The 13,077-nt window shown below is 36.9% G+C and overlaps 1 protein-coding gene across 2 annotated transcripts; it reads right to left on the bottom strand.

Moving 5' to 3' along the window:
- Positions 1–8,616: 8,616 nt before the first annotated feature.
- On the bottom strand, positions 8,617–11,965 carry LOC147495684 (ABC transporter G family member 29-like). Of its 2 annotated transcripts, XM_086564306.1 has the most exons (4): positions 11,738–11,961; positions 10,814–11,269; positions 10,522–10,678; positions 8,617–9,741 (listed from the first exon to the last, which is right to left on the bottom strand). In XM_086564306.1, the coding sequence occupies exons 2-4, from the start codon at positions 10,855–10,857 to the stop codon at positions 9,718–9,720; spliced, it is 225 nt and encodes a 74-aa protein (XP_086420432.1). In that variant the 5' UTR covers positions 10,858–11,269; positions 11,738–11,961; the 3' UTR covers positions 8,617–9,717. The 2 variants fall into 2 exon arrangements, with proteins under 2 accessions (XP_086420432.1, XP_086420431.1); XM_086564305.1 differs by lacking the exon at positions 8,617–9,741 and having other exon boundaries at positions 10,234–10,678; positions 11,738–11,965.
- Positions 11,966–13,077: the final 1,112 nt, after the last annotated feature.

The raw sequence follows: 13,077 nt of genomic DNA on the forward strand, positions 1-13,077 counted from the left end.
ATTTTCTATTTTTAAGTTTTTAATTTTCTAAAGCTAAATTAAATGTTAATTGTAATTTCGAAGATTTAAAAAGAAGGACAAATTGAGTGTGTTAGTGTGTATTTTTTGTTAGTCGTGTTGAAGTGGCTAACCCTCACCAATATTCCTAGCTCCGCCACTGGATACAAATATACAATGAGATTTTTTTCATCGGTTCAATTGTCAATCCAAATCCGATAAGCGTCTCATTCTCATTGGTATACATTTTGTTTTGATTGTTTTTGCTGAATCTTGAGCGAGATTAATGGGTATTTTATTTTGGGGCTTTGAACATTATAAATTTTTTTGATTTATATTATACCCCTAATTGATTGATTTGACTATAATTTTGACTGTTAAAGCTGCACTTTGTCTGTGTTTGTAGCTTAGAATTTGGACGTGAGTTTCAAACTTTCAAAGGTTGGGTTTTGCAGCATTATTAAAAACCTTTACTGCCTTTTAAGGCTTTATAAAGTGAGTAGGATTGATTTATAATTCCTGTAGCTACTGAACTAGAGGAAAGTAATGCACTGGTTCTTGCAATAGTTCCACCAGGTTATGTTGGGGCTTAAAAATTGTACAAACTCAACTCAAAGAAGATCTCTATGCCTAAGTATTCAGATTATGTAATTCCAAAAGTCATCTCTTGTTTAATTTGAACAAGTTCTTCTCTATATTATTCTATCATGACATTTAAATTATAAGAAAGTATGTTCTGTATGTTAGTAAACTTCAACTAGGCCACACATCAATTTGCACTGAAATTATTCATGTTGGACTCTTGCACTGATGACGTTTAACAAACTTTCTGGCAAGATACCCGTTGAACTAGGGCAACAACAAAACATTGATACAATGTAAGTATCTGCATTATTTTTCATCTACAAGTTCATAATATTGTTTTTATGATAATATATTATTATGCTTAGTTCTCCTTAAACTTGTTCAACATGTTGAGAAATAACAATATGCTTGGTAGAATTCCTGTCCAATTGAATTGGGTTAAATGTCAGATAATAAGTGGGCTTTATTTATAAGGTGCCAACCTAGAAGGGATTACACCAAGTACTATGATATATTTTGTAATCACTTGATACATTTTGCAAGCTTAATTCTTAAATATTTTTTGGTTGGTCAAGTTTATTGTGAAGTGAAAAAGGTTGGGGGCAAATCCTTATCGATTCAAACATTTCTTACATTAGTTTAACTGCTTCCACTATATAGAAATAATTTTTTTTTCAAAATCAAGGGTCCCCTCCCCTAATTGGTCAAGGCTTTGTTATCAATCAAAAAAATTTAGGGGAAAACCCGTAGTCCCTTATTGATTCAAACATTTCTTACACTAGCTAGTTTAATTGCTTCTATTATATATTGATAATTTGTTTCAAATTCTAGGGTCTCCCCCCCACGGATCCATCACTAGCTATGAAAACTTGTTTAAGATATGTGCTGGTACCACCTTACTCTTTTATATTTTTGTTTGATGATTTTTCTTCATTTGATATTTTTTTTTAGCACTTGCAGTGGATGTATGTAGTTGTTGACAGTATATACTGCATATCTACATTCATGGAAGTTAACATATGCATGTGCTAGTGTAGTTTATTATGATAATCCAATTCCTTAGAAGCACGTATATGTCCTACCTTTGAAGAAGTGTTATAAATCACTAATAAAACACAACCTTCCAGTAGCAAACCCATAAATTTATAGGATTTGAATATGAATTCTGGTGGTCACATAGATATAAGTTGTCTTGTATTGGGGGTCACAGTCTCACAGACTTAATTAAGAAATATCTTTTAGCATTCAATGTTTCTTTGCTGCATAAATGTTTGCTTTCCCTAGAAGATGTAGATGCACTTAAGTTATTTATGGCGATGATAATGAGACTGTTCTTGAGATCTGAGCAGTGTACGATCCATTCTAGAATTCAAAGTCAGAGTTTAGTTTTTTTGATGAAAGAGTTAAGTTGATATTCAAACTTATGATGGTGTTAACATACACATTTATTCGACATCAATGCAAGGTGTGATTCATTGGGCTGCACAACTTTCTCTAGGAGGTGTTCCTCTTAAGGTGGAAGTTAGACTATTTGACAAGTTGTTCATCTCCAATGTTAGTAATCATTTATGTTCCTTGTGTTGTTTTGCCAACTCAGTAGAGGTGTTAACAGAGCCAAATATCCATGGTTAAGGTATACACAATATAAACTATAGGCTTCATAATTTCTATCTCTTTCTGGTCTATTCTAATGTATACATGATATAAGTGAGGTGCTTTTCTTGTTGAGACCCTTTAGATGGTTGCTTTTCTCGTATTCTATTCTGTGACGGCTTCCCTTAGAAGTCTTCTAGATGGGACTAGTATATGTTGGGGCAGTTGGGCTTGTGTTTTTTTTTTTTTGAAAAGATGCTCTGGGGTTAGGCTTGTGAATTTGTTGATGCTACTCAAAACTTTTTCCGTATTTATTTTTTTATTTATTTTTATTATTATTTTTATTATTATTTATTTTTATTATTATTATTTTATTTTATTTGGGGTGTTATACTTTATTGGGTTTATATTCAACTTTAACTAATTATGTTGGTTTGATTTAAAGGGAATAATTGTGAGTTTGTTTGGATAGTAAGAGAAGCTCATAAAGCTTTAGAAGCAAGGATAATATCAAATGTTTATATACTTTCTTATACACTCATGATATACTCTAGCTGTTCAACGGTAAGCCAAATGTATTCAATTTAGCTTCAATTTGCTGCCTAAGAAAAGAGAAAAGTAATTATAGACAAGAAAATTCAAGTTTCGTCGAGTTCTTACGATGGAAAAAGGGCCATGATTTTATTGAAACACAAACTTCTAAAAAGCATTGTGCTACGACGCACAAAGAAAGGGAGGGCTGTAGAAGCTAATTTAGGAGAAAATGAAGTGTATGAGAGTTTCTTCTCATCACTTTCTATTTATTCTAATATAAGAGGAACCCTAGAAGGGCAATAAGGTAATTACAGGATTAACAAAAGGAAATAACAATACTATCTCTGCTTACACTCCCCCTCAAGCTGGACCATGAATATCACACATTCCCAGCTTGGATAAAACATCATAAAATAGTTTACTACTAACTGCCTTTGTGAGAAAATCTGCAAGCTGCTGAGACGTCGGAACATATAAAGCAGAAATCTGTCCAGAAGTCACCTTCTCACGTAGAAAGTACCGATCTTCCCCAATATGTCTGGTACGATCATGTTGCACAGGATTAGCCAAAATGTTAAGAGCAGATTGGTTGTCACAATAAAGCGGCATAGGAAGAGAGACATGTAGATAGAGATCTCGTAGAAGACGCTTGAGCCATATCAGCTCACACATACCTTGGGCCATTGCCCGATACTCTAATTCGGCACTAGACCTAGAAACATCTTGTTTCTTACTCCGCCATGTAACCAAATTACCACCAATAGTGGTACAATACCTAGAAGTAGATCGACGGTCAGATCTACAACCTACATAGTCATCATCAGTCCACGCCTCACCCAAGAATGACCATTATCTCGAAACAAGATGCCACGTCCAGGAAGATAACGGAGCACATGAATAGCAGCCTGAAGATGAGGAAGACGCGGCTGGTGCATAAACTGACTGAGAACGCTAACCGCATATGTAATATCAGGATGAGTAGGAGAAAGATAAAGGAGCTTCCCAAGAAGCCGCTGATACTGACCAATATCGTCCAACAACTCCCCATCGTAGTCGGCTAGGTGATGGTTCTGTTCAATAGGTGTCTCAGCAGGATGACAAGCAAGTTGCCCTGAAGTAGAGAGAATATCAAGAATATACTCTCTGTGAGATAAAAATACCAAAACTAGAGAGTGCAACCTCAATCCCGAGGAAGTAATGCAAGGGACCAAGATCTTTCACCTGAAAGCAGGTACTGAGATAGGATTTCAGGTCACTAATACCCTGAACATCATCGCCGGTAATAATAATGTCGTCCACATAAACAAGCAACACAACAAGTTGCATACCAGAATGTCGAAGAAACAGGGTGTGGTCAACTTGACTCTGAACATATCCATATGCAGTCATGGCTGCAGAAAATGTATCAGCCCAAGTATGAGGAGACTGCTTAAGTCCATAGATAGACTTCTTTAACCGATACACTAACCCTGAAGCAGAAGAAGAAGAACAAAAACCAGGTGGTGGAGACATATAAACCTCTTCTTGTAAAGTCCCATTAAGAAATGCATTTTTCACATCTATTTGAAAAAGACGCCAGGACTTGGATGCAGCAAGAGAAAAGATAATTCGGATCGTATTCATCTTGGTCACAGGAGCAAATGTCTCTTGATAATCAACCCCATGAATCTGGGCATACCCCTTAGCAACCAACCAAGCTTTGTACCTACTAACTGTTCCATCTGGATTTTGTTTCACTGTGAAAACCTGCACTACGCCCAGGTGGAAGAGAAACCAATGCCCAAGTATGATTAACCTCCAAGGCATGTAATTCCTCCAACATCGCAGCCTTCCAATGAGGTTGGGCCAACGCCTCTGCCACTGTACGTGGTATGTCAACCAAAGAGAGAGATGCCAGAAAAGATCTGTAACTAGGAGACAAACGATGATCTGAAGTAAAATCAGTGATAGAATAAGCCAATGTATTACAATATCTAGAAGGCAACCCTGCAATGCGCTTCTCTTTCCGAACAGTAATAGGTGGAGTATCAATTCTATCACTAACGGGTAAATCAACATCAATATGAACTGGTACAGTAGGAGTAGGAGATCGAGGGCTCAATACCTGGTAAAGGTGAATCAGTGGCAAGTGGTGAACCCGGAGAGGCAGAAGGCGCTTGGCAATCTGGGGAAAGTTGGCGCCCTGGGTATCGTCTAGTATAGACCTGTAAAGGAGGTGGAACCAAAGGTGAAACTAGAGGAGAGACCAGAGGCTTTGGCTGAACGCTCAGCGAAAGTGGTAAGGAAATAGGACATAGATAAATCCATGGTAGGAAAATGATGAACTGGAAAACACTCCCCCTGAGATAGAACATCGCCTGAAAAGAACGGAGCGTGTTTGAAGAAGGTAACATCCATGGAGGTGAAACATCGACGCGATAAGGGGTGATAACACCGATAGCCCTTCTGAGTATGAGAGTAACCCAATAACACACATTTCAAGGCATGAGGATCTAGTTTAGAGATAGACCTAGTGACTTGGACGAAACAGACACACCCATAGACACGAGGTGGTACCTAAAAAGCAGGACGATCAAGATGAATAATAGAATACGGGGTGCGAAAGCCGAGAGCTCGAGATGAAGATCAGTTAATGAGGTACACTACTGTAAGGACAACATCAGACCAGAAACACAAAGGAACATTCATACCAATAGACATAGCACGAGCAAGATCAAGAATATGACGATTTTTCCTCTCTGACTTGCCATTTTGCTGTGGAGTCTTAGTGTTAGAGGTTTGATGCAAAATACCATTGGCATCGCAGAATTTTTGAAGACAATGAGACATAAATTCTCCACCCTGATCAGAACGAAAGACTTTAATTGTTGTACCAAACTGAGTACGAACCATTGCTATAAAAGTCTGAAAAATAGAGGAGACCTCATCCTTGGATTTTATTAAATAAACCCAAGTACACCTAGAGAAGTCGTCAATAAATAACACAAAATAACGAAATCCTAAAATAGAATTGACCAGGGCAGGACCCCAAACATCCGAGTGCACAATATCAAACAAAGACGAAGTTTTATTATTGCTTAACGGATAAGGGCTACAATGATGTTTAGCCAGTTCACATGTCACACAAGATAGACTTGACATGGACACTTTGGAAAAAAAAGACGGAAACAAATAACGTAGATACTCAAAAGACATATGACCTAAGCGATGATGCCAACGTAACACCTGCTTGACATTTTCAGTACGAGACTAAGACTTTAACTAGAGGGCATGAGGAGAGACAGAATAAACAGGTCCATCCAGCACATATAAGCCACCCTCTTCATGTCTATTGCCAATCACCTTCTGCGACACCAAATCCTGAAAAACACAATAAGATGGATAAAAAGTACACTGCAGTTTATATCTCTAGTGAGTTTACTGACAGAAATAAGATTGGTGGTCAACTTTGGGACATGAAGAACGTCAGGTAACGAAAAGGAATCAGTTGGGAACAGAAACTTGTCCAGCAGATGAACAACAGTATACTCAAACTCAGGATTGAGTCCAGCAAGAAACTGAAATACTCTATTCTTCTCCACAATCTTTGCATAAATCTCTGTTGCAGTGGAGATGGAACTGTTTCACTCGGTGCACTAGCTGGCCATTCAATGAAGCTATCATAATGAGATAATTCTTTCCAACCAGATCGAAGTCTCGCATAATACGCCCCCAAATATTGGGTACCCTGTTTGAATTTTCCAATCTCATTAGAAAGTTGGAAACTCCTTCCATTATTCTATCTCTGAGAGTATACCTTACGAAGAGATTCCCAATTAAGATGTGCAGTGTTTGTAAATAAATAGCCAACAGAAATTATTGGTTGCATTGAATTAATCAACCAAGTCCGCACCATAGAATCGTCTAAGAACCACTTAGCATACTTCGAATCAGTTTCTATAGGTGTTTTCTCTGTGCCCAGAAGAAAGCCTATCTTTCTACGACTGCCAACAAACAGTTTTACAGATTGTTCCCATCAAACATAGTTCAAGCCATCTAGTAGCTGTGAGGTAATTTTGAGATTCGGATTATCATGAACAGAGTGGAAGGACTGAACATCTTCACTCGTTCCAACGGAAAAAACAATCGAGATACTAGACACATCGTCAGTAGCCATCTCAATAAATTAAATTACCTCAACAATAATAAACAGATCTGAGATTCAGATCAACATCTATCGCATCTCGCGACTGGAAAACAAGAAACAAACAAAAAAGAAAGTGCGGAAGCTTAGGTTGCGTCCAGAACATCATTACCAGAGAGATATGAGACACAGTTGTACATATCTGAGAAAAACGAAACCAGAGAACGCGGCGGCGGCGTAAATCAGATCAAAAAAGCAATTGCAACCTCAGATAATTTGGCTCCGATACCATGCAGAAGCTAATTTAGGAGAAAATGAAGTGTACGAGAGTTTCTTCTCATCACTTTTTATTTATTCTAATATAAGAGGAATCCTAGAAGGGCAATAAGGTAATTACAGGATTAACAAAAGGAAATAACAATACTATTCCTGCTTACAAGGGCATCTGATCTTGCTCTTCCGCCTAGAATAGTGAGTTTTTTTAAGAATTTTTTTTATCTTTTAATCCAACATTAGTCTCTGAGGTGTAAAGATCTATTAGCAAGCTATTCCAAATATCGAGTTTTGGCACATACAGCTGCTGAACTTTACTGGATATGTCTTCTTCTTCAAGATCTCATAATTTCTCTATCTGTTCCTCCTTTAATATTTTGTGATAACATTAGTGCAATCTCCTTAGCCAACAATCCTGTCTTTCATGCTCGTACCAAACATGTGGAGATTGACTATCATTATATTCGTGAACTTGCCACCAGAAAACTCATTAACTCATTAACGTTCAATATCTCAGCACCAAAGATCAAATAGCAGATATTTTTACAAAAGCTTTATCTACTGCAAGGTTCAAGTTACTCTCTCACAAGCTTTCAGTTCAATGTTCTCCCTTCAGCTTGAAGGGGGTATAAGGGAGAAGTGATTCTCGGTCAATAAGTCAATAGAAGGTTCTGAAGATCCAGCTCAGCACAGTACACATCAGCACAATTAGTTACAACTGAATATGTTTTATTTTCCGTATTTTAATTTTCTCAACTAGCCATTTGGCCCGGCCTATGGCCGGACTTGCTACATAGATAGCTAATGACTCAAAAGCTTAAAGTTCACTTGAATAAATAATATATGTATATTGATAGCTAATAATCCACTACATACTTTGTTTGAAGGGTTTATATTTTTATATTTTTTTTAAGAGATTGCAATCAAAATATTATACACGGACAATACTTGTATAGATGAAAAAATTCCAATTAATACAATCTGACACAACTGAATGCAACTTATTGCAACCGTGGGTAGGCCCATAAATGATACTCTATGAAATGTCATATATTCTTCCTCTTAATTACAGTCTTTCATCAGTTTACTCTGTAGGCAGTAAACTACAACCAAGATATGGGCCATATACTACGAATCCACCATCGTTGTGAACACCCAACCTTCCTAGATGATCTGCTGCTTTGTTTACTTCTATGTGAACATTCTTATAAGTAACCTCCTCCAAGAAAAAGTAAAAATGTAACATATAAAGTATAAAGTGTTTTGTATGGGCTGCTTCTACAAAAAGATTAAGAAAAAACTTTGGTACAAATATTAACACATTTGTATGTGGGTATGTCTTTTTCATACAAAGAACATCAACTTCAACGAAGCATTTGCATATATTTAGTAACATTAAATTCAACAAAGCATTTGCATCCAATGGCACGTTCAAGATTGAAAGAAACCATAACACCAAAGTTGTGGTCTCCTCCACCAATGCCGCAACCACCACCAAGAACTTTCTGGCCGGTTTTAAGATCCAACTTTGCAATGAACTCTTTCGTTGTCTCTGCCCAATATATGAAGGTCCACTTACACATTTATCATGAGACAAAAGGCAAAAAATATAAAATAAACTCTGAAAGAAAAGAAAGTTCAAAGAAACAGTACATGCTCAGAAATAGCAGCCAAGATGTCAAGACCTTTCTCCTTGATTAGGCTTCTGCAAGTGCTCTATTTCGAGGATTGAAATCCCAAGGCAGTGTCTTTAAGTGGAGCTCCAATATGTTGAAACAATCATAACTGGGACTTTATTGTTTACCTTACTGCCTTGCTAAGGAACATGACACATAGTGGGCTAAGAGGTATGAGCCTAGCTGGGATGTCTTAGTTATCAATATAGATTTCTTAAGACCCTTTTGTTGATTGTTACTTATCTATTATTACCAATCAACAAATTGATTTGGTTATAGGTAGAGACATCTTAGCATTTTGGCCCCTAGAGACCAAATCCAATCGTTTTGACCACATGTATTTGGTAATTTATGACATTTCTCTTCAAGTCATACTTTTTTAAGAATTGGAAGGAACATATTTGGCTTACCAATTCCGCCAATTTTTACAAATCCTTCTCGAATAGTTTTTTCACTATCCTTTAGTTTATATTGAACATTGGCCAAGTAGCACTAAAATCCTTTATCGTCATTTGTACCGACCTTTCTAAATAACCAAGAAATCTGCAATTTTGAAGATAAATTTAAACCCTCCAACCATTTATATCAGATTTCAATCAATTTAAATTTAAACCCTCGATCAAGTCCTCAACCAAACAGGTATATAGTTCTCTACTATTAAGCACAATATAATTTCAACTAAATCTCTACATTTTAGATCTAAAAAGATTACTTAAAATGATAAGATACATAGCCCGCTGATATTATATGACTCAAATTAAGATGGCAAAGGAGAGGTCTAAGAGATTAACATAATAAGTCACAAATGAAAAGAGCAAGGAGATGCATAAGGAATGGGCTACAGGAAGTACTTGCCTCAGTAATAGGGAATTCCAAAGTTTGTTTGGCTGCTAACTTTATAGCAACCTTAGAACTGCATCAACCATGCTAAATTCTTTATTTCGAGAAGGTCCAATCATCCTATTGTAAGCAAGGTACCACCATGGAACATCACCCAAAAAGCAAACACAATTAGGTAAGTTAACATTTTCTTGAAAATTGGAGGTTCTTTAAATATGTATGATGAACATGAATAATTGCTAAAATGAACCAAAATTATACATAACTACTCTTAGGTTGTTTGAAATGACCATGAATTGCCTCTTCCTCAACGATAAGCACTATTGTCTTTTTATCGTGGTCCAGCATTTTACATCCTCTCCCTCTATGGTTTCCATTTTAATCAAGCAATTAATCACAGATGGTAAAACTGTAAAATATATGACTATCATTTTAATAAAAATGTGATCGACTCTGTACATTTTAGTAGCAAAAAAGTATCTCCTTTGTCCTTGATAGAGGAGACTTCAAATGATGAGGAATAGCAACCTAAGTCCTTACATATAACCAAATCCCGGTAAGATTACAATAAAAATTAGGTGTCAAAACAAAAATGTCCAAATTGCATCAACAGGTACCTACTAACCAAATTGCATCTCTGTGATTACATCAATAAGTTCTCACTTAACCAAATAAATATTGTTAGTGATAGAAATAACTTAAGCTTAAATGATTTCATAAAACATCAATCACCATATAAGATGAAACATCTAAAATGGTTTGCCCTATTAGGTGGTAAATGCTAGGATGCATTTATCTTCTAATCGCTTATTCGAGCACATCATTTTTACCCCCCACACCAAAAAAAAAAAAAAAAAAAAAGTCCTTTTTAATGGTTGTGCAATTAATCACAGGGCTTACAGTAAGAGCGGCAAAGTGGCAAAAAGCAGATCCACTGGCATTAGTACCAGCGTACTCATCATATTGGGCCTCCAGTAAACGACGTTCTGCTGCTGCCATTGCCACAAACCGAGGATCATGCAAACCAACAGGAGTTTCAGATATCAGCCACCCTCCACTGAAATAAACAAAAAAAGGGGAATGTGAACGGTGCTGCTTGGATCTACATTCAACATGTTAAATACTAAATAAGTGTCTTTCAATCTTCAAAGGATAAAATTAAATATAATAAAAAATCAGAGATAAAACTTGCCTGATATCAATGGTGGTATCATCAGGGCAATTTGATACTTCCATTGAGCTTCTTGTAGTCGCTTAATACTGTGGTTTTCTTTTCCTGGGGCAAGGACGGGCTCGTCCCTGTGAACTCTATCTTCTTTAGTCCCCAACAATGCCAACAAATTAGCAATTATTGTCCACCCCAAAATAACAACATGAGGAAGCCAGGTTAGTTTGGAGTCTATAGAAAGCTGATTGAAGACCAGGTAGGCTTCACCTACAGTCATTGTTGGATATTGGTCACAGAAAGGCAGTTGGCCTAGGTAATTGGTGCAGGGGTTACTATAGCCCTTGCTGAGCTGAAGGTTGCAAAAGGAGACATTAGCCCAGTGAATTGGGGTTACATACATGAGCCATTTCCAGTAAGGAGGTATATTTGATGGATAAATCACAAAGCCACTGAAGAGTAGTAAGATGGAGACAATGAGGCCTGCAAACAACAATTAAGTGAGAACACTGGTCCGTTATTCTTGCTTCGTGTAAGCAATGCTCCCATCCGTCAGAATATTTCACAAATGGCACCCCAAAGAAACTGCTATAAGTTGCATATTTGCTCTATAAGTTACTAACACTTAGAAAAATTATGACACTGATTGATGATATCTATCCATAAATTCACTTTTCTTCCTATCTTCTTCGGAATCTTAATTTTTTGAATCAAAACACAGCCTACATCTATAACAATAATTTATTCAATCTAGAAAAGCAAATTTGTTGAAGTGTGATTGTTACTACAGTAATGTTTTCTCCCATTATGTACGTATATTACTTTTATGTTAGACGTTTCTTAAAGTATGTGAACATCCGCATGCAAGGAATTTTAGAGTTGGGTTGAAGTGCAAGTAGCTTATATTATTCATTGGATTCAGTTTTAGTCATGATAAACAGAAAGAACTACCTGCGAAAGCATTCGCTGTTTCAGGAATAGGAGAGATAGCACTGAGGAAGAAGAGGATAGATGAACCGAAATATGCAACAAAGAAAAGTAATGTCAGGTAGTGAAAGAATAGTGCTCCATTCCCCACCATAGATAGACCAGCAAGAAAGTAGACGCAGAGAGTGTATGCCAATGCCTGAAAGACATTCTGTTAGTCTAGACTTCAATGGGGCAGTGCGTTTTGTTACCTTTACGGAACAAAAGTATATGAGATAATTACTTCTATGAAGGTCTGTGGGAGGTTCAGTTTGCAATGAGCAACTGTATATGAAGAAGCTCTGAAAAATCCTTGTTCTCTATGCTTATAGAATATTGATCTCTGTAGCATATAGAGAGGGAGTTGGACCATATTTATGAGCATTATGCTCATGGTGGATACAAAGCCCAAGGCCCTGACTGAGTTCATCTCTTGTTGCGTATATTTGCCACCGAGTTTGTAGAATAGGGTACTTGCAAATACACCTAGGAACATTGCCTGGAAAATTAACAGATCGGTTAGCATGGTTCACGTAAGTGGAGGAGAGTTGATCACATGTTTCCAACTCACTTCACACAAAATTTTAGGCTTAAAGTAACATCTTAATCCCATATATATGCTTTCGGAATAATCAGAGAGTATTGTTTTTGACCTGGAATAACCTCAGCTTAGTTAAGGCATGAAGACGGTTGGTGATTTTGATTTGTCTCCTTATGAGAGTTTTGGTAGACTTCCACCATGTCTGTACAAAAGGTCTTTGAAAATGCTCCCATTGTTTTTTGCAGTCGTCCTCCTCATATTTTTTTCTATTAGAACCAATTATCCAGGCTGGTAAGTCTGAACTTAAGAAAAAATCTGAGTCAGCAACTGGTCCAAACTCCATATTGCAGCAGAAAACAAATATGGGCAAGTTTGGTTGATTGATACACATATCAAGTTCAAAGCTCAATGAAGATAAAAAGCAATGAGAGGGGAGCATATGGATGTAGATAGGGTTGTAGGGAAAAAAATAAAGAAACACACACACACAGAGAAAAGAAAAGAAGAAGGCCTGAAGAATAATAGCCCTGAGCAAAATGAATCATATTCCTAAAAATCTTTTTGTCAGAAACAGAAACATAGCAATCTTATTCATTGTTATTCTGGTTGCTGCACTAAATTTTTTTGTTTCAAGAATGCCCGTGTCTTTGGAGCCATTCCAAAGAAAGTATTAGCGCCAGGGAGGGGTGATTTATGTGAATATGCTCATGGAGTTTTTGAGAGTTGGCTTCACCCCGCACGATAGGACACGCCTCTGCAAGGATGGTGCGGGCTGCATGCGAAG

This window comes from Coptis chinensis, chromosome 6 (assembly GCF_015680905.1).
Source record: "Coptis chinensis isolate HL-2020 chromosome 6, ASM1568090v1, whole genome shotgun sequence".
Lineage (NCBI taxonomy): Eukaryota > Viridiplantae > Streptophyta > Magnoliopsida > Ranunculales > Ranunculaceae > Coptis > Coptis chinensis.